Raw genomic sequence first — 25,107 nt, 5'->3', positions numbered from 1 at the left:
ATGGTTTCTTCGATGACACCAAAAGTACCAGCCATCAAAAGACAAGTGGAATGAGCTTCACTGAAATACTAAAGTTTTTTTATGTTTCAAATGTCATCTTAAGAAAGTGACACATTATGGAAGAGAGGGAACATTTCCCATCAATAAACAAATGAATACAGTTCAGGCTTTGGCAAAATTCATAGACATCTTGTAGCAGTAACTCTAGACAGATGAGCCACAAACACATTCCTTCAATGTGTTGGTATAAGTGAGCCATGAGTTTGACAATTCCCAAAATTACAAATGGCCAATTAATACATGAAAAATGTTCACCATCCTTAGCTATAGGGGAAATGCAAATCAGAATGACATTGAGGTAGGGTGGTAACACATGCTGGTAATTCCAGCACTGAGGAGGAGGCTGAGTCCAGAGGAGTGCCACAGTTTGGGACTAGCCTACATGGTGAGACTCTCTCTCTCTCTCTCTCTCTCTCTCTCTCTCTCTCTCTCTCTCTCTCTCTCTCTCACACACACACACACACACATACACACACACAAATATGGAAAACAAACAACCAAAGCCTACCTTGAGATTCCAGTTCACCCAAGTTAGAATGGAAAACTAAGTAATAATAAATGCTGGCTGGTGAGTGGCAGAGTAAGAGTTCCCTTCGACATGATTGGTGAAAGAAATGAATTAATTCCTTCCACTATGGAAATCAATATGGGAGATACTTTAAGAAAAAAACAGCATAATTATCATATGGTCCATATGTTTATATCCTCTAGACAATCTAAGTAGGCATACAACAGATACATTGTTAAAAAAAACTAGCCATTTTTATTGTGAAACTATTCATAATAGACAAGTTATAGTGTCAGCATAGGAGCCCATCAACACATGAATAGCCAAAGAAAAACGTGATATGCACACACTATGGAGTATTAGTGAGGCATCAAGAAGAACATAAGTGGGTCAATTACAGGAGAATGGATAGAACTAAGCCAAACTAGAGGATAAATATTTTTCATATGCAGAATCAAGATATATTTTAAAGGACATGGAAGTAAAAAAGAAACTTTTGAGAAGAGAAGGAAGTACACAGACAAGGAGGGACAAGAGAGGTTAATGGGGGGCACTGTGATCAAAAAAATGTTATGTAAACATATGGAAATGTCACACTAAAACAATTCTTATAATTAATTCATGTTCATTTTTAAAAAGGAAAATGCACTGACATTTGCATAGTATTTTATTAGTTTTCTCTTAAGATATAAAATACAAAAAAAGATGCAATACATTTTAATATTTGTGGTGATAGAAACACACTAAAGTCAAATAAATAATTACTATCAATGTTATATATGGGTTTCCTCCACTGGCAGAAAATAACTCTGCTGGAGTGTATTTTCAATGAGTCAAAATAGTTAATTCTATTTCTTAAGGTATAGTTCATTATCAAAAGGTATTTTATTTATGACTATACCAGAAGAGGGTGAAAAGGATCTCTCCTCCCTCACTCTCAGACTATCCTTGAACTTACAGATACACCTGCCTCTTCCTCCCAAGTGCTGGAATTAAAGGTGTGCATCGCCACCCCTCTCTCTCTCTCTCTCTCTCTCTCTCTCTCTCTCTCTCTCTCTCTCTCTCTCTCTCTCTCTCTCTGTCTCTCAATTTTCTCTAAATTATACCAAGCATTAAGTAATCAGGACCAATGTCCCCACTGCAATGATTATAAGTCCTCTGGTTTCGAAAGAGTTTTCAGTTTGTTCGGGTTACTTCAAAGTTCAGCCTTCTCTGTTTCCTGTCCTGGGCGATAGCAGATAAGAGCTACATAGTCTGTGTCATCTTTTCCACTTCTAGAACTGGGTGGACCGCTTGGTCCAGGATGCCTCTGCTGACAATGATGTTGCAGATGATGTGTTCTCAGTGGAAAGTATCTGTAGCCTGAAAATGTCTCCCACTCTTGTTTCACAAACTGTAACTCAGAACAGATAGTTTGGACACACCACACCATTGGCTCCTACTATCAGAAGGGACTGCAATGACAGACATAGCTGTTCTCTGTGGCTCATTTTAGACTTTAATGTGACACAAAATTGAAATGTCACATGAATTTATACTAGCAAATGATCAGTACTTTAAATATTATTGCCTTTACTGCTACAGCACATAATAAGCCCTTGGGTTTGAAGTTTGTCTGTATGTATACATACTGGTAAGGCTACCTAGTTTTGTGGGTATATGGGATAACCAATAGTCAATGGCTTATTGCTCGTTCTTTGAATACAATGTCTATCTAAATCAAAACCAGGCATGGTTAGGTCCTGAAGAGATGGATTGGATGATGTAGTGAAATACAGCCGGGTGGTGGTGGCACACACCTTTAATCCCAGTACTTGGAAGGCAGAGGCAGACAGAGCTCTGTTCTACAAGAACTAGTTCCAGGACAACATCCAAAGCTACACAGGGAAATCCTGTCTTGAAAAAAAAGAAAGAAAAAGAAAAAGAAAGGAAGGAAGAAGAAAAAAAGAAAGACAGAAAGAAAGAAAGAAAGAAAGAAAGAAAGAAAGAAAGAAAGAAAGAAGGAAAGAAAGAAAGAAAGAAAAATACAAAAAATTGGGCAGTCCAATTTGTTCTGAAGGAATGGAAGGAAAGTAGGACTGCACATTCAAACTCTAAAGAAAAAGAGAAGGGTCCAAATGAGAGAGGAATCAAGAATCAGAACTCCCTTGAAACATGACGTGACCTATGTCAGAATCAGGGGTCAACGGGGAAAGTCAAAAGCCACAGATCGATCAAGAGATAGACACACACGTGCATCCAAGACAAACACTGACACTGTGTTAATGGCCTTGAACTTACACACTTCTCTTTGCTGCTTAGGGTTGCTCTAGAGAATTTTTTTGGAAAGTAAATCTACTCAATGTGTTCTCTCTGGTTCCCTCCTTAGATCCACTTAGCAGAGTGTGTTTAAGACAAAAAAATATCACTGATGCGTTGAGTACTTACATTAACGCTAATTACATTCGGGTGAGTAATTATGCATTTCTTTCTGGTTGGCATATTGACTTATTATTTTATTTCCTTTTTCCCTAAAAAAAAAATACCTACCCAAGCTTTGTTTCTTTCTTCTCTCCCCAGAATAGAATTCTCTTTAATCTGGTCACTAGTGTTTTTCGTGCATGTATGTTGTAGTCACATCAACTCCGGTGATAGGTGTTTTACAGTGCATCCTCCTTGGCTGTGAGTTTACAGTGAGTCCTCCTTGGCTATGAGTCCCTGAGTACAGGCTCCATGTGGACACTCTATAAAACTGAACTTTCCAAACCTCACTGCCAAACAGCAAGCTGGATTTACTGGGAAGTACTGCATATGTGCCTGGTGGTGCTAATGACAAGGCAACTCTGTTATTATGAAGATCACCCACACACACACAAATGTCCTCTGCAATCCCTGAACGAAAAAGCTAATGTGTTTGTCTCTTTACTCCAAACAGGGCTACAATGGGAGGGAGAAGGCTTTCATCGCCACGCAGGGCCCCATGATCAACACTGTGAACGACTTCTGGCAGATGGTCTGGCAGGAAGACAGCCCCGTGATTGTTATGATCACAAAGCTCAAGGAGAAAAATGAGGTAGGATGTTTAGCCCAGTTCTGAATGTCACACATGCTACTCCTGCTATAGGAAATATCTGGACTAATTGAGGTCACTGTGACTTCCCAAATATCCCCGTAAAATGGAACATAGATGTGAAATGATAAGGTCACTTTATACCTCCAGCAAATGATAGTGGGTATTGTATGAGTGACAACCTTCCTTCAGGCAACTTAGCACATGCGGCATACATGTATCTCATTTGCACACATATATCTCAGTAAAGACATAAAGGGCAAGGGAATTAAAAATTATTTCAAAAGCAAGTAATTTTTTTATTTATTAAGAGATGCCATTCTGTTTGTTGGCAGTTGTATGTATTGAAATATACACATAAAGAAATAAATATATAATAAATGCTAGCAAATAAAATATACCAAGATCCCTTCACTGATAATTTTAACTTCCTAGTAGGAGACGCAATGAATCTGTTAATTACAGCATAGTAGAAGGGATAGATGGTGTTGGATACAAACCAGAGCAAGAGGAAGGAGTGGCTGGGCAGTATGATGGGGAGAAGGCATGGGTGACAACATGAAACAGAGGACAAGGAGGGACTGCATAGGAAAACGAGACTGAAAGAAACATTGGAGAGAAGTGATTTAAAAAAACTAAACAGCTTTTCCAATGGCCTTCTAGTAAGAAATCCCCACAAAACAGACAAATGTAGACTTATTTCCACACTGGCGATCTTTTCTAAGGATTTGACTTGCAAGAAAGACTTACTCTGTATTTTACACCATAACAACAAGACCAAGCAGTTCCTGGGGGCTACCATCTCAGGCACTGCTTGTGTGCTAGGCATCTTACTGAAATAATTAATGGTCAACTTTAGCTGATATTTGTTTCCACTGTTTTCTTATTGAAGTTGTTTCATTTAGGGACACCCCTGGGGGTGTGCAAGCTTTCTCTACCCTGCACCCACAAGGGAGAAGAATTCCTTTTCACTAATTTTTTGCTTCCATTTTGTTTTCAATGCATCCACAGGAGAGCCGTGTGGATCTGGCGAAAGCTAGAATACCTTTTTTATTATTCTCACATTAAAATGCTGTTGAGGATTTTGTTTTTCTCTTTGACTGCATAACTCAGAAGTTAGAGGTGTGCTTTATTGGTTTGTTTTTCATTTTTAGCGTTTGGCCTCTTATCTTTTCTAATGTTTGAGATATACTCCCAGGAATATGAAAGTCAAGCATGTCATATATTTGCTGTGTAATCTGCTGCTTGTTTATTTCCTGTAGCAGTCACAATCCAAAACAGTACAAGACAACTTTTTTAACCACTCCTTCTCCTTCAAATTAAAATAAAAATCCGTTATGCCCAGGCATATTACATATGTAATATCATATAGGAAACTCTGATGTTCTACAGATCAACATGATACTGACAAGTTTGCTTTAAAGGGGATACACTGTAGGTTCACACCACCAGGAAAATGCTGGCTACTGAACACCAGCCAGCATTCAATTGTTCTCAGTGTCATTGTTTAAAATAGACAAAAATCATTTCCTCCAAAGAATACGGAGGTGGAGATATCTTTAGAAGTTTCCCACGCTCTATATGTTTATGAACTGTTCACTTTCTAATAAATAAAGAAATGAACAGTCACCATCTTCCTTTTAATAATGCCGATAATCTCAGGTACTTTTTACAAAATGAGGGTAAAGAAAAGGTAAAAAAAAAAAAAGAAGCCCTAGAGCTGAAAAATGAGTTTCTGAGAATAAAAGAGACCTGGTTGCAGGCAATTTTGAGTTCTTTCATTTTTCAAATGAGACTCAGCATGAAAGGAATTCCCTATGAAGAAAAGTAATATAGAAAACAGTGTTCACATTCTTTTAGCATCAATTATTCTATTACTAAAGAAGGTAACTGTAATAGTAGGATCAAAACTGGCAAGTGGTTGAAACTGTAGATATGGCTCAGTGTTGGAGTATTTGCTTAGACTATGTAGGTCCTAGGGATCCCAAAACTAGAAATTTGGAAGAAAGGATCTTCCCCTCTGCTCTCTGAAGTTTCAGAAACTGAGTCTGCTGGAATAAACTAACATACAGTCACAAGGAGAAGAATATAAACATTGTGGATACTCTGGAACATTGCAAGAATGAAAAGTGAATAGTCAATAAACCAATAAGTTTTAAAAACTTACATACGGCCGGGCGTTGGTGGCACACGCCTTTAATCCCAGCACTCGGGAGGCAGAGGCAGGTGGATCTCTGTGAGTTCGAGGCCCGGCTGGACCGACAGCCTTCAAAACCATACAGAGAAACCCTGTCTCGTAAAAACAAAAAAAAAAAACAAAAAAAAAACAAAAAAAAAACCTTACATACGGTTTTCCTATGGGAGAATAAAGTAGGTGGTGTAAGCTGTTTAGAAATGCTTTTGGGGAAAGGGTTCTTGTTTAGGTTTCAGTCTTCTGTGTGTTTTGTGTTGTTTACTCATATGTATTAGTTGTTTTGAGTCAGGATACTCCTAGGTAGCCCAGACTAACCTCAAACTCATCATCCCTTCCACTTGACCTTCTGAGTACTGGGATTACCAAAGCAAGCCACCATAACCATTCTGAGAAATTGCTTTACTTTAAGGGGAAATAAATGGGCCAGAAGAACAGATAAGAGTCTTATACAAAGTTCATTGGGCTCTGGGCGTGGTGTCAGCTCTCATTTCTTTCCACTGGTGATTCTCCCTTTGGAGATTCTAGGGAGGGTGTGGAAGATCTTCCCTCATTCAGATAAGGGCACTTCAGAGGGAGCGTCAGCTTGGGACTTCCTGGGGCTCTGAGGGTTGAAAGGCTGGGGCAGGAAGTGTAAGTCTTGGGTTCTGAAGCTGCCACTTCAGCTCAAGGTACTTGACACATCACAGCACCATACTTGGATCATTCTCTGGAACCCCAGCGCAGGCACACAGAACCACTAACCTCTCTCCTAGAGTACAACACACTAGACTGCCCTATGGTTTACACACACATGTGCACACACATACATGCCTGGTCATACACGCAAATACACACATGTAAAATTCACCTTTTAATAAGAGGGCTGAGGTTTGTTTGGTTTGATTTGTTTTGTTTTGGGGGGTGTTATTCTTCAACTAGTGTTCCAGATTATAAAATGTATATTCACATTATCAAAATCCCCCATTTCATTTTTTAAGTTGGAGAGCATACAGAAAAGCTCGTAAAATAGTATTGGTGGTGAATCATCTTTAGGATTTTAAGCTTTATAGAAACCTTGTATTTGTCTCATTGGCCTGATTTGACTATAGTTTTCTTCGTTAGTTTTGTTTTTCACCAATAGTTTAGCTAAGTGCATAGCACACCCTTTTCAAAAGTTGATGGATCCTGAATTTAAAGGTAGGCTAGGATACATATCCAGACCCTGTCTCAAACCCCTTACCCCTCAAAAAGTTTTGTGTAGCACAGAAATAGAAATATAGGCCCCAAATCCAAGAAAAAAATTCCCACTTAGATTCTGTGAAAAATGAGCAACCATGTTGAATTTATACTGATACCCTGTGATGATGGTGGTTATGTTCATTATTGAAGCTCATTACAGACATGATTGGACAAGAGTGTTAATCCAGTGGTAACAAATGGATGTCAGAGGTACTTCATGTCCTCTGCTGTACTATTCTTCCACCCAGAAATGGAGAAAAACTCTTTGGAACAACGATCTTGTTTTAAGATCTATTTTTTTATAAATCAGTATATTTTAATAACTTCAGAGTGAGAAAAGGTCATTCCTAATAAATCGCCAGGCTCTCTATGTCCTTGCCTGTAAAATGACTTAAAAACAAGTGATACCTTCAGCTTGTCTACTGTCTTAGTCAGGGTTTTGTTGCTGTGAGGAGACACCTTGGCCAAGGCAATTCTCATAAAAGAAAGTATTAACTTGAGGTCTTGCTTAGAGTTTTAGAGGGTTAGTCCATGATCATCATGGCAGGAAGAAGACAAGCATTGTGCTGGAACAGTAGCTGAGAGCTTTACATCCTGATCTGCAGGCATCGGGCAGAGAGAGAGATTGAGAGAGAGAGAGAGAGAGAGAGAGAGAGAGAGAGAGAGAGAGAGAGAGAGAGACAGACAGACAGACAGACAGACAGACAGACAGACAGACAGACAGAGACAGAGACAGAGACAGACAGAGACACAGAGAGTGACAGGGAGACACAGAGAGTGACAGAGACAGAGAGACTCTCAGCATGGTGTGGGCTTTTGAAACCTCCTCCAGCAAGGTCACACCTCATACTCCTTCCCAAACAGTCCCACTGATTGGGAACCAAGCATTCAAACATATGAGCCTATGGGGGCCATTACTATCCAAACTACCACAACTACAAACCTCAGAAGATTATGCAAGGGATCAAATGATACATTGAATGGTGAACATACTGTGCATATGTTAATGATATTTAGCTGATACATTAGGAATAATAGAACCTATTAAAGTAATTGTAGACAACAAGCTCCCATTCTATCCCTTTCACATATTAACAGAGCCTAAAACTGAATCTTTAGTCCAGAGCCATTTTTCATGTGATGGTACTTAGCTTTAACTCATACAGCAAACATTTTGTTGATTTTAAATGAATATATACCCTTGAAATAGGCATGTTATTTGGCAATCAAATTCCTAACTATGCCTCCCGCTGTGTTCCACTCTTGCTATGAACTACTGACTTCAAGAATCAATGTCCACAATACTTTCAGGCAGTTTGATAATTTTTTGTTTGCACAAGATCTATATGGCCCTCTTAATCTTGGGATTAACAAATGATTTTGCTGAAAGGGTGAGCCCAGTTATCAGAACAATAATGGTTATTTGGGCCTCTATTCACCTAGATAGGATGATTACTTTAATTATTTACACTTAGTGAAGGTTCCCAAAATTATTTGCAAGACAGCATTTCTACCTCTTTTGTGTCATTGTTCTCACCATGATAAGTAATCCCTATAATGCTGTTCAGGGTGGCAATTTAAACATGAACTTGGGACCTTGGACAGATAATCAATAGCATCCACACATACCTCCTTTTCTGCTTTCCTCTAATGCAAGAGGGTGGGGGCTCAGTGTAAAAATAAGCTATTGTAACTTGGAAAAAAAGATGGTATGCTAATTAAAGGCTGTTGGATGAGCAAGGCATACTGCATTGCCAGCTGCTGTTCTGGTAAAGAATCAAGGAAAACACAAGAAGGCTAAGCAAGCTTAGGGGAGCCGTGGACTGTGCTTCTGCATTTCAAGTTGTACACTACTCGAAACAGTGCCAGCATCATGCTCCTGCCTGGCCCATTTTCTCATTGGTTGTGAAAGGCCTCCTGCTCAGGACTGCTCATGAACAATGGAACACATGTGTGACAGGCAGAGCCACAATACACCTCTTTCTTTGCTCAATTTTAACCAAGACTCTGCCAGTCTCCATGGACTCATCTGGGAGATGTGAGTACTAGGATACACAACAGCTTGGGAAATAACTGAGGCTCCATTGAAAGAAACTAATCAAATGGGTTAGGATAAGTGGATGGGATCCAGGGCTGTACAAGAGATCTTCCTGGTCAGACATGAAGACTTGAGATTGAATACCAAGAGACCACACAGGATGTTTGGCACTGCTGTGTGATCCTGTAACCCCAGGGCCATAAACAGGAGGACTAGTGGAACTCTCTGGAGGCCAGCCTGCCTACAGATCCAGTGACTCAAGAACATAAGACAGAGAGTAATAGTACAGGACACCTGACATCCTCTTCTGGTCTCTGCATGTAGATGCATAAGCTTATACAAAATAAATAAGAAGCATGCAATAAAGAATAGAAGCATAGTTAGCAGTGACATGCTTTAAGTACTTACTGTATGCCTGGCTTTGTCCTGTCCTGAGCACTTGGCATGTAAGAAGTTACGAGGAGACTGAGTCTAGAGAGGTCAAATGTGCTACTCCAGAACTAAGATCTGGACCCAAGTCCTCTGAGTCCAAAGCCTGCACTGTTATATCCTCTTGTCTACAATACCATTAGTATTGCTCCTGTTGAGTTCGCCACAGAGGATCCATTATAAAAGCATGTCAAGCATAATTTTGTTCTACATTTATGTCAGTAGGTCTCATAAGTGAAAAAAAAACACATCATTGGGTGTGGAATACAAATGCTTCGCATGCCGGGGACATTGAATCCTATGGGCATCTAACGCATTACAGGTATTCCTGTTAGGCACATTGGTTTGATGAAGCAGGGACAAGTGCCTAGCCATGGGAGACAGCATTCCTTATACCTGTTGGTTGTTAAGGAATTCTTAAATCCTCATTAGGGGTTAGGGAAAGATAACCTTGTTGTTATGATTGGTGTGGGGTTAAGAGCAAAGTGTGACAAACACTTTTAAAACACAAACTTTATTGGGGTTTATTATAACTACACATCACACAATTCATCTATTTATACATCATAACAGTTCATCTCTCTACACATCATACAATTCATCTCTCTATACATCATACAATTCATCTCTATACATCATATAATTCATCTCTATACACACAATACAGTTCATCTCTCTACACATCATACAATTCATCTCTCTACACATCATACAATTCATCTCTCTATACATCATACAATTCATCTCTATACATCATATAATTCATCTCTATACACACAATACAGTTCATCTCTCTACACATCATACAATTCATCTCTCTATACATCATACAATTCATCTCTACACATCATATAATTCATATCTCTACACATCATACAGTTCATCTCATCCTAGTATATTCACAGAATAATAAAATCTAACTTTTGTGTATTTTCATTCTTCTCTCACATATTACCCTCCCTCTGTTCCCCCAGCCCTCCCCCCATACACCCTGCTCTGCCTCAGAAAGAGTAGGCATCCCAGGGACTTTTGAATGTTTTAATTAAATGAGAAAAAAATGAGACTTTTTCGGAGGAGGAGCACTACAAAGCTTTGTCATATTCTCCCCACTCCCACCCCCCACCAGAAATGTGTGCTCTACTGGCCAGAAAAGAGAGGGATTTACGGCAAGGTTGAGGTTCTGGTCATCGGTGTGAATGAATGTGACAACTATACCATTCGGAACCTCGTCTTGAAGGTAAGATTATACAGCTATTGCTGTCTTCAAAGTAGGTGAGGATAAGAGGTACATTTCTACTTTGAAATGACTTATCCTATGTACTAGAAGATTCAACTTACACAAGCTAGATAATAGCGAGACCAAAGACACGTCGTCTTCATTCCCTCTGATCCTATTAAAACATGGAATAATTAAATTAATGTAAGTAGGCACTAAGGCAGTTCATTCTGCAGGACATTAGCACCATCTAGATTTCATTTATAGAACACTTCTGACTTAACCTTTGGAAGGTCCTTAACTAATGCTTGTGCAGGTGACCTTACCAGGACTTTGATGTCTATGTCATTGTAGCAGAAGTAGCTTTGGGTGAGGCCTGAGAACTGTGGAAGAGAAAATCTGCACTGATGCATGGCTGTGGGAGGCACAAAGAGCCTTCAGGGCTGATGATAACTTCAAAGACATGTAGTTAACAGCCATTCCATAAGGACATCCCTAGACCAGTTTCCATTGCAGAAATGTGGTCTTACTTAACTCATAGGGCAACAGGTGCTAACCAGCATCTCCATGGTATTATTCTCACTTTTAAAGAACCCTCAACCTAAGACCTCAATCCTATCTGTCAACAGCCTACTGCTGGGACAGAACTGTCATGGAGAGGAGGACAGTGAAGGCAGAGCCATAGGCGTGTTTGGCATTCCAAATTGTAGCAGAGGGAGGCTTTGTGGACACCTGTCTATAAACACGTGCCTGATCAGAAGCAGGCCCTCCACCTGAGCTCTGGGTTTTGTGATGGTGTGTGTGAGCCCTTGCTCAAAGTGTTTCCACGTTGGGGACTCCACATAGTTCCTTCCCTGCTAAGATTCCCTGCTGTTATTAAATACCAACATTTGAGATGAGTATAGAATGATTCTTACCCAATATCAAACAAATATTCTTATATTGTCTCATATTTTTGTATATGATCTGTCAAGATTTAGAGACTAGGAAACACAACACATCCCTTTCTGTTATATTTTCACCTCTTCAGCAGGCCATGGAGGCACAGGCTTTTAATCCCACCATAGAGGCAGGCAGACCTCTATGAGTTCGAGGCCAGCCTGGTTGACAAGCAAGTTCCAGGACAGCCAGGGCTATATAGTGAGACCCTGTCCTAAACAGTAGCAATGTTTCCAGCTACTAAAGCATATTATAAACATAAACTTAATGTATAGTCCATATGTGATATATTTGATGAATACAGATACAGACCTCGATTCTTAGAGACTAGGCACTCAATCTTCCCGCTCAAGCCAGGATATGCACAGTAAAACTTTCTCAAGGTAAAAGGGAAATTTTGAAAAGCTTCTAGATTTTTCTTTCTTACCTAGAAGTTAGCTGGCACTAAGAAGGGAGCCAGGGAAGTCACTTGGCATTGTAGTGTGGGTGCCTTTTAGTTCCACAAGTGAGTGAGTAATTGGTGGCTATTGCTATTTTCAGCAAGGAAGTCACACCCAGCATGTGAAACATTACTGGTATACTTCATGGCCTGATCACAAGACTCCAGACAGTGCTCAGCCCCTTCTGCAGCTCATGCTAGATGTAGAAGAGGACAGACTTGCCTCTGAGGGCCGAGGGCCTGTGGTTGTTCACTGCAGGTAAGGCATGAACCGATCCTCCAGCCAAAAAGCTATCTGCTTTTATCTAATCATAGAATGTGCACAAGTGGGACTGAGCTTCCAGGATGTAACTTTGTAGTGAATTAAGTATTTATTAAAAAATGGATTAACATCCTAATACTAGAGCCTTCATCAAAACAATGCTCACAGAAATTAATGAGACCTTTTGGGACATTTATAGCAGGCAGCAAAGCATTAAATAGATGGCCGAGTGAGCAAGAGACCTTCCTCCATCATTAGACATAAAACTCCTTTTGGTTCATTTTTGTCTCATTAGTCACTTACACACTAAGAGCTGCAGATATCTTTAATTATTGATGGAGCTTTGTTGTTTTAAGATACTATTTGGATTGTGTCTTGATAGCACTTATTGTTATGGTGGGTTTGGTGGAATAGTTAACTATTTTCAGAGTGTCTCATGAAAACCAGACAGAAAATAATTTATGAAGTTGGAAATGGACAAGTGGTCATTTATTTTAAGGAAAAAGGGGCACACACAGGGCATGGAGGCCAGGTAGACAGTGTTCCAGGGGTTCTCTTCCTCATGTCTAGCTTGAAGTTCACCTCCCCAAACTGACATTTCACCCTTCTTTTACTTTTCATGTGCCCAAAGCAAGTAATTTACATTCATTTCCATGACTGGTCATGTGCTCCATATTTTTCAAAAAAAAAAAGATGCTGATTTTTTTTAACCTTCTAAGTAGCCTTTTAAAAAGTTTGTTAAATTATATGACTTTAGATTTATTTTACTCTCCTGTTTTCAAATGTTGTGGATTAATTAAAAGTTCTTATGCCTGTGTCTAGTTATCAAAGGCAGCATTACCGAGTTTCTAGCATGAGAATTTATCCTAAACCCTTGGAGTCAAAAGGGAACAAAACTAGTTGGGTATCGAGTAGGACTGGGGCCCCTACCCAAAATCATTAAGCACTAAGGATATCCAAACTGAAAGAGGTGCTTCCCCTAGAAAATTAAGGCCTCTTCTGATTGTTGGTTCTAAGAATGAGGCCTCCTTTGTTCCCTTCCCTCTGCATCCAATGTTGACAGTTATCTTCGGTCCTTCTTTCAACTCTAGCCTCAGTATCTAATCAGTGACCAGCTTGGCTTTCCCTTCAAAGCTTCTCCCACAATCATGCTTCCTGTCCATCCACCCTAGTCCAGACCCTTATGACCTCATCCATGTAGTTCAGAAGTAGTTGACTAATTGCACACACATACCCTCTTCCCTCGGACCACTCTGGCCTAGCCTGTGTGCTTCTCTGGGATGATGTTCCTGCAAACGTTTTCATGGTGTATAGTCCTTGTTCAAAACTGGTGGACGGGTTCACACCACCTGAAGCAAAGTTGCTTAGCCTTGACCCGGCAGATACACTACAGAGATGAGTGAATTCCTTGACATGATTTGAACCAGTTTGAATGCATATGTGAGCTTCTTTCTGGAGAATTCTCATTGAAGTCTTTTAAATATTTTTAGGTGTAGAGGATGTGGCTCACTTCTTAGCTTCTTGTGGAGGATCTTAGTTTCCATGCCTAGTTTGTTTCCTGCTTTTCTACTCAAGGAACTTTCTTTTCCATTGCAGCTAGCACTGCCTGTCACAAGTCACTGCTCTGTTTTGCATAAAGTTCTTCCTTCACATCATTGTTGCACATGGGATATATGTTATCCATGATAGGCAAACACCTACCATTTCTAGGGTGTGGTTGAAATCCTATTTCTTCAAAGAAACAAAGTCTTTATGGACATCTCAATTAAAGGAGACCTATTGCTTTTAAATTTATTTTTAGTCACATCCAGCTGAAAAAGAAAACATAATAAATATGAGAAATATTATCACTCATGAGAATAAAGCATAAAGATGATTCTATAGATTACTATGTAAGGCAGGTAAACATATAAATTCTCTAAAACATGTAGTATTTCTATTGTTAACATCTCAATGTAAGTGGGAGGGAAACATTGCCTCCAGTCCCATCCTCTCTCCTAAGCAGAAGTGAATCTTAGGTTATTCATGAGACTTCAGCATCTAACCGCATCTCTTGTTCAGCTCTCATCCCAGAATCCCCCTTGTCCCTGTGGCAATACCATCCTTCTTGTCCTCTAGCTCTCTTTGGCATTTTGTTTTTCTACTGTTAACATTCAGACACTGATGTGTGTAAATAGTTCTTTTTGACTGCCTATTCCTTATTCTTTCTAGAACAATTACAATATCTGCTCATCATTCTCCCAACCCCTCACTTCCTTCCACCATACTCATTCTGCTACTTGTGATTAAACAAAAGAATCTGTTTTAAACACAGAACAGGCTAGATGTGCAATAGTCAATAATGGTAGTTTTATTATTGTTATTATTGGTTTTCAGTGTCAAAGTTTAAAAGTATACGTTTGAAAGAATTCAACTTAACTTTGTTGTTTTTCTGTATCCTCTCCTTCCTTTTCTTTCCCATTCAGTGCAGGGATTGGGAGGACGGGGTGTTTCATCGCTACATCCATTGGCTGTCAACAGTTGAAAGAAGAGGGAGTTGTGGACGCACTAAGTATTGTCTGCCAGCTTCGTGTAGACAGGTACGTGGACCAAGGATGGCATCATAGGAACCTCAGTCCTGAGCAGCACTATCCATCACAGCCTCATCTAATCAACCTCTCTTCATAAACATAACAGCTCTAAGGTTCTAGATCTCCATTCTACAGAACATGCATTGTAGGGAGAGAAGATGACTCAGTGGGTAAAGCATTTTGACTTCTCACACATAAAGATCAGAGTATGGACTCCCAGGAAACACAGAAAAGACAGTGAGCATAACAACCTGATCATAGTCCCAGAAAGCAGGAAGTGGAGGCAGGAGATTTCTAGAATAAATTGGCTAGCTAGACTAGTCAGAAAGTAAGATCCAGGTTCAGTGCAAGAATGCCTCATTTGCAAGGAGAAGAATAATTGAGGAACACACATAACATTAACCTTGTACTGCCATGGGTGCATATACACACTCACACATGTGCATTCAGTAATCCAGTGTGCCCAGATATACATGCACAAAACACATAGACTACAGACACTGACACACACAGATGCATGCGCGCACACGCACACACACGCAGACAAAAAAGAGAGAGAAACATTCATTACATTAAAAATATATTTAAGCAAGACAGTCTAGGCTATCGAAAGATTACCAAGAGAGGAGTGGGGGAAAACTAAAGGAGAGGGGAGGGAAAGTTGGGAGGGAAGGGGGAGAGGAAGAAGAGAAGAAGCTGAAGATCCAGGCACATGGGATCACAAGTTGCAGGCCTGTCTGGGCTGCATAACAAGAACTTACCACAAAACAACAACAAAAAGACATTGAAGAAACTTATTTGTAACACCAACCATCAGAGGCCCAAATACCAGAAACTCATGGTTCATTCTTCCTAATCTCCAATAAGTGTATAATATCTTAAATCCAAACTCCTTCATGTACACTATGCAATCTCTTTTGACTTAATAGGACCACTTAGTTTAGTGGAGCACGAACATATTTGCTATTATCAAGAGTCTTTTTTGAAATCTACTTTCAAAATGTGAAATACACATAGCGTCTTATGCGTTTTTGAGTGGAGAGTATGCTATGAGTGTGTTCACACTGTTATACAAACAATGATCAGAATTGCCTTCACTTTGCAAAACTCTGTGCCCACTAAATGGTCCCTCTACCAACCCAGCACTCGGAAACCATCATTCTGTCTTTGTATACACCGACTATTCTTGGTCCTTCTAATCCTCTTCTCTCACCTCCTTCTTCAGCACAGCCTCTCTATCCTTCTTTTCAGTTTTTTTGTTTGTTTCATGTAGCACAGACTAACCTCATTTTCTCTGTACAGTGTACCACCATACTTGAGTCTTAGGTAACTTTCGTTAGCAAAATCATGCTATATCCGTCTTTTTGTGCCTGGCTCCATTTCATGTAACACGGTATCTTCAAGGTTTATCCACATTCTGATATGTGTCAGAATGCCCTGAACAATATTCCATTATGTCTATAAAACACTCTATCTATTCATCTGTTGATGAATGTGTATATTGGTTCCATATTTTGTCTATTATGAATAATGATGCTACAAACATGACTATTTACATGTTAATTTTAGACTCTGTTTTCTATTCTATGGAGTATTACTGGATTTGATTCCCAAGTAATCAAAACATCTCTTGTTTTCTACAAGAATTCCTACTACTTTATTTCCTGTCTTTTTTTTTAATGCAGTAGCCATCCAAATGTATCTAAGCAGGAGGGTTACCCTTATAATGATCAACACTAAATTTGAAAACAGAGGAGAAACGTCTTGCCCCACAGATAAGCCTGAGTGGTGAATGGAGAGTGGAGTCAGTGATAGAGACCAAGAGTAGATGCCTCTTAAGAGTGGCATGGGGGGGGGAGGGGAGCTGCAGGAGGGGGACCAGCAGGAGGGGGAGCAGCAGGAGGGGGAGTAGCAGGCCTCCAATGGACTAGGCTCTGTTCTACAGGGAAGAAAGCGAAATACAGGACTCCCTCCTTTCAGATAGCCAGGGTTGTTCTAGACATTCAACATGCAAATATAGCTTTATACCAGTGAATGAGGCTTCTTGCCCTGTGAGAGGGAAAGAAGAAGCAAAGACTTGAGCAAGTCGATCTGAGTCAGAAGCCAGGGCTGTGAAATGATACGACAAAGAAAAAGGCATGGGAGCCGGGTTCCTTGCCCTTCAGCCCTGTTACCTAGGGCTCCCTAAAAGTAAAACTGTGCATTTATAGTCATTTAAGGTTTGTCCAGTGGCCAGGCACTGGGATGCATGCCTGTGATCCCAGCACTTTGGAGGCTGAGGCAAGAAGACTGCTGAGAATGTGCTAGCCTGGGATAAATTAGTGAGTACAAGGGCAGCCAGAACTGTATATCCTTATCTAAGGACCTTATCTAAAATTAAAAACACATACACACACACACACACAGAGAGAGAGAGAGAGAGAGAGAGAGAGAGAGAGAGAGAGAGTTGTTCAATAATATTTTTGAGCACATTCTATGTGTTGTGTCCTGAGATTTCAATAAAGGAAACAAAGGAACAAAGGGTTATTCCAGAAATGCAATAAGTGTGTGTGTCTCTGTGTGTGTGTGTGTGTGTGTGTGTCTGTGTGTGTGTGTGTGTGTGTGTGTGTGCGTGCGTGCGTGCATGCGTGCCATATATATGGTACTTGGTATAGTATATGGCACATAGAAGCCTCTACTAAGTGTCACTTGGCTATTAGTATCTGAATTATTCTACATATCTGTCCATCTTATTCTGTCTTGGTTTAGCAGTGACTGTCCATCAATGCAGTTCTGACTCTGGGTTCTAACCCTATGTCTCCATTTTCTCTTTCACTGCTTCCAGTTGTGTGGTCTTAATTGGCTTCCTTGAGTTCTCCATTCCTTAACTTTCTCATCTGGAAAATTGAATTAATAACAATGTATACTTCCCATTGTGACAGCAAAAGCTATAAATGTGAGGTTCCCACACATAATAAGCATTTGATCAAATTTAGCTACAGTGACTATCAGTATAGGAAGTAAATACACTAACTATGCACCTGCAGGTGACACAGTCGCAGATAACACCTCACAGGCTTGCAACCTGCATGTAAGTGGGATGAAGACCAGACCATAATGTGGTTAAATAGCCTACATTTCTTAGCCCAACATCACCTTCTCTATTTCCTGATTTGCATATTCCAAATGCCACTACCTTTAAGAGCATTTTCATTTTGTGCATACTAAAATCAATCACAGTATTTCCACTCTTCTATTTTTAATTGCCATCTTTGAGTTGAAAGACCCTTTGGCCTACATCCAGTACAATACATACTCTCAACGGGTTAAAGCACTTGGGATCAAACCCAAGGACATGAGTTCAATCCCCAGGACCCACATGGTAAAATGAGAGAACAGACTCCTACAAATTGTCCTCTGCTCTCTCCACATGTGCTGTAGTATGTACTCCCCAACAGTTACACATATGCAAAATAAATGCATGTGACTTAAAACCAAACATTTTTAAGAAGATCTGACATATTCTCTAGTTTTGGAGACCTATTTTCACCTCTTGGGTCCTAACACGGGTTAAGGGAGATGAGCCTGCTGACTCCAGCCCCAGAATGGGATCCCCAAGTCCCTGAGGCTCTCTGACCCATAGCTCCAAGCTGACTGCGGCATTCCCACTCCACTTCCAGAATTCCATGAGCACCAGCTAAAGTGCATGGAGGGAAACTGACCCTGAGCCAAGGTGGCAGCCATCAGCACCTGTCTGACCCCATTTCAAACAGCGTACTGAATAAGACGCTTGGCCTGCACATGGTGTTGGCTTCCATCGTGTTGATCTCACTGGCACCCATCTCCCACCTCCACCACTCACTTTTGTAGCCTGACCTCTGCCTTGGTCTCTGCTTCCCAGCCGTTCCCCTGCTGACTCCACTGAACTGTTCTCTAGTTTTGAAAGGAATCACGATACATTTTTTAAAAATCCCTATCAAAATACCTCCTCTATCTACTTCTTCCTTCCTACAGCCAATGGCCAGAAATTTTGGCCTTGGCCTTCTATCACCAAGGCCTTCCCACGAGGCTAGGCTTTTTTTTTTTAATATTCTCGATAGACTCTTTAAAACATATCCAAATTCCCTGCTGATCTGAAGTTTGTCCTTGGATTTGAGTCACTGCCAATATGCCTGTCAAATATATCTAGCTGGTTTCCTAAGACCCCTGTATGTAAGTTCATTCCACCACTGAGCTGTATCCCCATCCATTTCTTGTTTTCATGTTGCTAAGACAAAGTTTAATTTAGTTGCCCAAACTGGCTTTGAACTCACTGTAGCACAGTCAGGCCTCAAAACTCCTAACTAGCTGGAACTCCAGGCCTGTACCACCTGGCCCAGCCTAGGCTTTGTTCTCCTTTTAGCAATGACCTCTGCCCACTGGTGCTGCTAGACTATGCACAGGGCATCTTCTAATCTACCCCTCACTCTAGGCATGGTGGCTCACACCTATAGTTCCAGCACTTGAGATACCACAGCCAAAGGATTACAGTGAATTTGGGGCCATCCTAACTACACAGAGAGTTTCAGGCCATCACAGGCTATAGAATGAAAACCTGTCTTTGGATAAAAAACAAATAACCTACCTATCTATCATAGCTGTTTCCTCAGATAAGCTAAGGATGGCTAAGAGTTGACAAAAAAAAAGCAAAAAACATGACAGTGACTTGGATGAGTTTGAGCACTGGTCAGAATAAAAAATCCTGATTGAAAAAAATATATTACAATACATGCTTGTTGTTATGAAACCAGACAAGAGAAGGTCATTTTTATTCAAATCGCAAATCTACATGTTAGCAATAAACTCAAGTGGTCCAGTTCAAGGCAGAGCATGTAGGCTGAATAGATGTTTGCAGTTCAAAACAGTAACACAGCCTTCCAGTGGCCTCCTAACTCTTCTGCCAAAGCATTGTTATTACTGGCTTTCATGCAACTCCCATAAATAGATGCCACAGTTCTCGTGGAAGGTTCATAAGTCTGTCGTTCTACTTTTGATAATACTTTGGAATGTATTCGCAGCTAAAACAGGGTATCTTTTTTTATAAGTAGTTCAGATTCAGTGCAAGACAACCACTCATGTTTTCTTCAGTAGAAAATTAATGATTCATCCCTTCTTCCCCATGGTTTTAGTTTTTGATTAAAACACAAAGAAGGAGCTGTGGCAACTGGGACCGAGAACTATCTGAAAGTAGAGTATGCAGGCAACCGTGCGCTGTGTGTAATCAGGCATCTCTAGACCATATGTCAAGATGCTTGAAGCAGACCCTACTCTACCCCAACTTTCTGTGACCACTCGTCTACTCTAGGCCTCTCTGCCTATTAGAATAAAGAAGGGTGGAGTCCAACCCCTTCTGGTAGGAAGACCCATTTGGAGAGTAAACTATTTCATAGACTTCCACCTTGCATTTTGAATCTCATGTTTGTAAATTAGTTTTCATTGCATGACTCACAATGAGCCTCCATTCATTTGAAAGTCAGTGACACATGTACCATATTTAGTTGGTAATCTGATACTGTTGGGAACTCCCACGAACGTGAGGACCCCTTCCAGTAAGATGCCTTCTCAACCCTTGGGTGCAGTGATTGGAGAGTGATCCCTTGTGTTCTAGCATCTCTCTTAGCTATTGCTGTAGAACCTTGGTTCCATGAAGAACAATGACACGGTAATAATAGCCATAACATTTGCTTGCTATCTAGTAAGAAAAGGATGCTGCAAAAATATCTGGCCTCAGGAATAGTAACTACAGGATTCATTCTTAAAGGGGAACCCAAGACACAATGGATGTCACATTCCCTAGACCAATTCATATATTAAATATTCATGTGTGTGTGAGAGAAAGAGAGTCTGTGTGTGTGTGTGTGTGTGAGTCTGTGTGTGTGAGTTTGTGTGTGTGTGTGTGTGTAGGTGTGTGTGCGTGAGTCTCTGTGTGTGTTAGTACTGGAGACTGAACATAGAGTCCCATTAATAATATCCCCATCTCTCTTTTTGCTTTTTATTTTTAAGCACAGCCTTCCTAAGTTTCCCAGAATGGCTTTGAACTCACATTGTGATGGAGATAGAGCCTCAGCTTGAGATCTTCCAGCATTACCCTCTCAAGCAGTTGGCAATACAGGCTTATACTAACAGACATACTTGATTCCTTTCTAACACTCTAAGCTGAATTTCTAATTTTACTCAAGTTTTTTAATGGTTAGATTTGGGATTTTTGTTTGTTTAGCAAAGGCTGTTGTTCTCTGGAGTAGGTTAAACACAAAGTTTTAAGTTCTGTACTAACATTTTCACAATGATCCTGAACTTTTTGATACATAAACCAGGAGAAACTGCCTGTTTCTGATCATTTTCACAATGACCCTGAACTTTTTGATATATAAACCAGGAGAAACTGCCTGTTTCTGATCATTTCGGGTTTGATTGTTTGTTACAAACACCAGACCTGACAAGTACAGGGAACTCTGTGTTGGCTGGTATGGAAAGAGATTTTTGAGTCAGTCATACTTTCCTGTTGAGATGGTTACTATACATGCATAAACTGGCAACTTAAAATAAAACTAGATGAAAGAGAGGACCCATAACATTAATATCAAAGTGAGCACAGTGTAGTCTTTTTGTCTTGCTTAGAAAGCCCTTTTATACTTTGCTTTGTCTTCTAATCTCAAATACTTCTAATTGAGGATTCAGTTGCTATGGAGCTGTACCAACCAGCAGCCCTTCACCATGTAATACCCTGTACAATCAACTCACAAAAGCACCAAAGCTGTGTGATGGGAGATGGTGACACAAGGTCGTTATGCACTGAATATAATATGTGCACTTGTCTCTTTTGTAGAAAGTAATGATGAAGGCTGGGAAGATGACCCCATGGGTTAACTGTTTGCCAAGGAAGTGGGACCTGAGTTTGAATCCCCAGAACATACTAAAATTCCAGTAGAAGGCATCTGTAATCTAAGTTCTCCTACAGTGAGATGGAAGTGAATGGTGAAATGGAATTGTTTCCTCCTGCCAGTACTGAGATATTATATTTCTTCATTGTTCTAAGTGGTGATTCAGATACATTGCTGTCACATCTGTGGAGCCCAGATAGAGAGGGCACCAACAAGCCAAGTAAGGACTTCATCCAAATCTAGCTTGGCGGGAGGGGGAGGGGAATAGAAGAAGCTAATGGGTCAGCTAGACTTGCAAATACAAAGGCAAACAATAAAAATGTCCTGACTCCAATGACATGGAAAGGCAAGAGCTAAAACACATACGCACACACGCATCATAGATACAATGATAATCGTGACTCATAATAATGACCTATAGCAATAAAATGGCCCAAGAACCCTAAGAGCATGCCTCAGAGACATGCCAAAAAATGATTAAAAAGCAGTGAGTGTCTGAAGATATCTAGCAGGGAGGAGAGGATTGCGTGCTAGTTCACATTGACTGCAGACATGGTCCCCCCTTGTAGCTCCCTCAACTCCCTGAAACCTCTGAGGACTGGCAGAATTTGAAAACAGAATCTGGGAAACAAACTCTACATTGGAATCTCTGGATTGAAGGTTTCCATCACATTTCTTGACGCCCTCCTCAGAGCAGGAAGCAATCTGTCTAGTCCTGTTGTTTGTTTTGAGTTAGTGAAGTCTGTAGCTGTCTCATGGGCCTTTACCTTGGGGGCCTTCGAAGGGGAATGACAGCCAGTGGCCGCACTTGCAGCCTCCCAGCGTGGATGGAAAGCACTTCCGGTGTGCGTCACACCATTGTTTAAATGTTTTCATTACTCCAGTTTGGCAGATTGCTTCTTTTTTTTCTTAACATACCCATCTGAGAGAAGGAGTATGCATGCCACCAATATCTTATTCTAATATCTGTCCTCAAATAATCCTTGTCTCCAAAACCTAGCTAAAATAATTTCAGATATAAAGTTTCTGCTCCTTATTGTAATTTAATCAAGCACAGCCTGACCTTTATTGCATTTCTGTATTCTAAACTAACCACGAGGCTACATCTAGTGAGCTCCAAAGGCCTCATTGGAAGATCAGGAATTCTGGATTTTGGCTCACTTATTCTCAGGACATTTAGAAAGAAGTTGGTGTGTGTTTTCCTGCTACTCTGGTTTTTGAGATCCTAATGAAAGACCCTCTCTGTAAAACAGGTTTCACAATGGAGCCTTCCAGGGATTTCCAGGACAATGTCTGTCTTCATTCCAGCTAGGACTTAATTGAATGCCAGCCTGCTTCTTCAGTGTTGTGTGTGTGTGTTGTGGGGAAGGTGGATAATTTTCAGGGAAAAATTAATCTTGAAAGCAACACTGGTACTAATCCTGGGGATGTATCTTAACTAGTAGAGAGCTTGCCCAGCATGCCAAAGCCCTGGGCTCAAATCCCAACACTACGTAAACAGGAATAGTAGACATGCTTAGAAACCCAACACTAGGGAGATAGAGTCAGGTGGATCAGAAGTTGGGGGTCATTTTCAGCTACACAGAAATTTCAAATCCAAACTGGCATATGCATATATATATATAAGCTATAATTGAATTATCACTTCATCAGTACTGCTGTTTATGAACAACAAATATTTTAGGTTTAGAGTATGCTATTTCAGAGAAAGTGTCACTGTTCCAAACACCTGGTCTAGGGCAGGGAGGCGGCACTCATTTGGTAACATTACCTTTTGTTTCATTTTGATTTGATTTTGTTGTGGTTTGATAAACATGAGGACCTGAGTTCAATACTCAGAACCTGTGTTTAGACAATACTGCAGAACCAGAGAGTCAGAGACATGCACACTTCTGAGGCTCACTGGCCAGCAGGCCTAACCCACTTTGAAAGTAGGCTGGAGAAATGGTTCAGTGGTTTAGAGCACTGGCTGCTCTTCCAGAGGACCCAGGTTCAATTCTCAGCACCCACATGGCAGCTCACAGCTGTCTATAACTCCAGTTATAGGGGATCTGATTCCCGAATACAGACATGCATATAGGCAAAGCATCTACATAAATAAAACACAAATAACTTATTTTTTAAAAAGTACAAACCAATGAGAGACCCTGTTTTAAAGAAAAAAAGAGGCTAGTATCTGAGGAATGACATTTGAAGTTATTCTGCCTTCTATATGTATACATGCATGTGTATGTGCACATGCATGTGTATGTACTCACCACACATACACACACACACACACACACACTACAGATTATCTGTTAGAAATCAGTTGTGGTTATGTTTTAATTCTCCCTTGCTTTCTGTTGTTTTTGTTTTGCTTTCCTCTTGAGACAGGGCCTCTCTATGATGTATCTCTGTCTTTCTGAAACTCCCTGTGTAGACCAGACTGGCCTTGAACTCGTGGAGATATACCTGCCTCTGTCTCTTGAGTGCTGAGATTAAAGACTGGAGCCACCACACCTGGCTTTGTTTTGTTTTCTTCAAACAGGGCCTCATGTGGCCCAGTCCTAATCCTCCTGCCTCTACCTTGAATATACTGAGATCACAGACTCCACCACCACACCCTTCTAAATTCTCCTGTGTTGGCAAGGCATCTGCTAAAGATCTGGGAAAACTTTTGGTGGAGGGGCTGGCACACCTCACAGCTGGGCCCCCACACTTTGACTCAAGCCAAAGCCATCGGCGCTTTACCCAGGAGGCACATTCATGTCTACAGCTTTTGTTCTAAATTTACTGTACCAAACTTTACCAAAAAGAATTCCAGATTTGAAAAATAATAAAAAGCAAAGCAAAGGCTTGAGAGTTCCATTGTTAGCCCAGAAGTGAGTCACCACTGTAGAATTCCTTCTGGCTACTGATTAGACCGGATACTGGCTGGGTGGTGCAGCAGGAAAGGCTATGGCCGTGTGTGTGTGTGTGTGTGTGTGTGTGTGTGTGTGTGTGTGTGTGTATAACAGTCACAAAAGGTCACCATTTTAACATATTAAAAGCCAAAGCTCTCTCCTGGGCACCTGGGAGGCTCTGGAAGTTTTTTGTCTTGTTTTGTTTTTTTTTCCAAAACACTGTCTCATTTGCGAAGCATGGGCATGGGAGTCCTACATTTTTCCCTCTTCTAACTTGAGCTGAGCCCCAGCTGACACAGTTACATGCTTCCCTGCACGGGAGGGAGCTGACACCAGGCTTGGCAGAGCTAATGAGACGAGATGTCTGGCATGTCTAGAAAGGGTAGCATATCTGAAGCCTT

At 40.6% G+C, this 25,107-nt stretch overlaps 1 protein-coding gene across 5 annotated transcripts in view; it reads left to right on the top strand.

Annotated features, from left to right (window-relative positions):
- Positions 1 to 25,107, top strand: part of Ptprr (protein tyrosine phosphatase receptor type R) — a 211,154-nt gene that overhangs the window by 178,392 nt on the left and 7,655 nt on the right. For all 5 annotated transcript variants that reach the window (XM_040754844.1, XM_040754843.1, XM_040754845.1 and 2 more), the window contains 5 exons: positions 2,937 to 3,016; positions 3,483 to 3,620; positions 10,623 to 10,733; positions 12,192 to 12,349; positions 14,818 to 14,931. In XM_040754844.1, coding sequence (XP_040610778.1) covers positions 2,937 to 3,016; positions 3,483 to 3,620; positions 10,623 to 10,733; positions 12,192 to 12,349; positions 14,818 to 14,931 — 601 coding nt within the window. The remainder of the gene's footprint in view (positions 1 to 2,936; positions 3,017 to 3,482; positions 3,621 to 10,622; positions 10,734 to 12,191; positions 12,350 to 14,817; positions 14,932 to 25,107) is intronic.

The sequence above is a fragment of the Mesocricetus auratus genome, unplaced genomic scaffold, assembly GCF_017639785.1.
Source record: "Mesocricetus auratus isolate SY011 unplaced genomic scaffold, BCM_Maur_2.0 Super-Scaffold_100011, whole genome shotgun sequence".
Taxonomy (NCBI): Eukaryota; Metazoa; Chordata; class Mammalia; order Rodentia; family Cricetidae; genus Mesocricetus; species Mesocricetus auratus.
The sequence above is the reverse complement of the archived record's forward strand: the minus strand, read 5'-3'. Positions and strand labels throughout refer to the sequence as shown.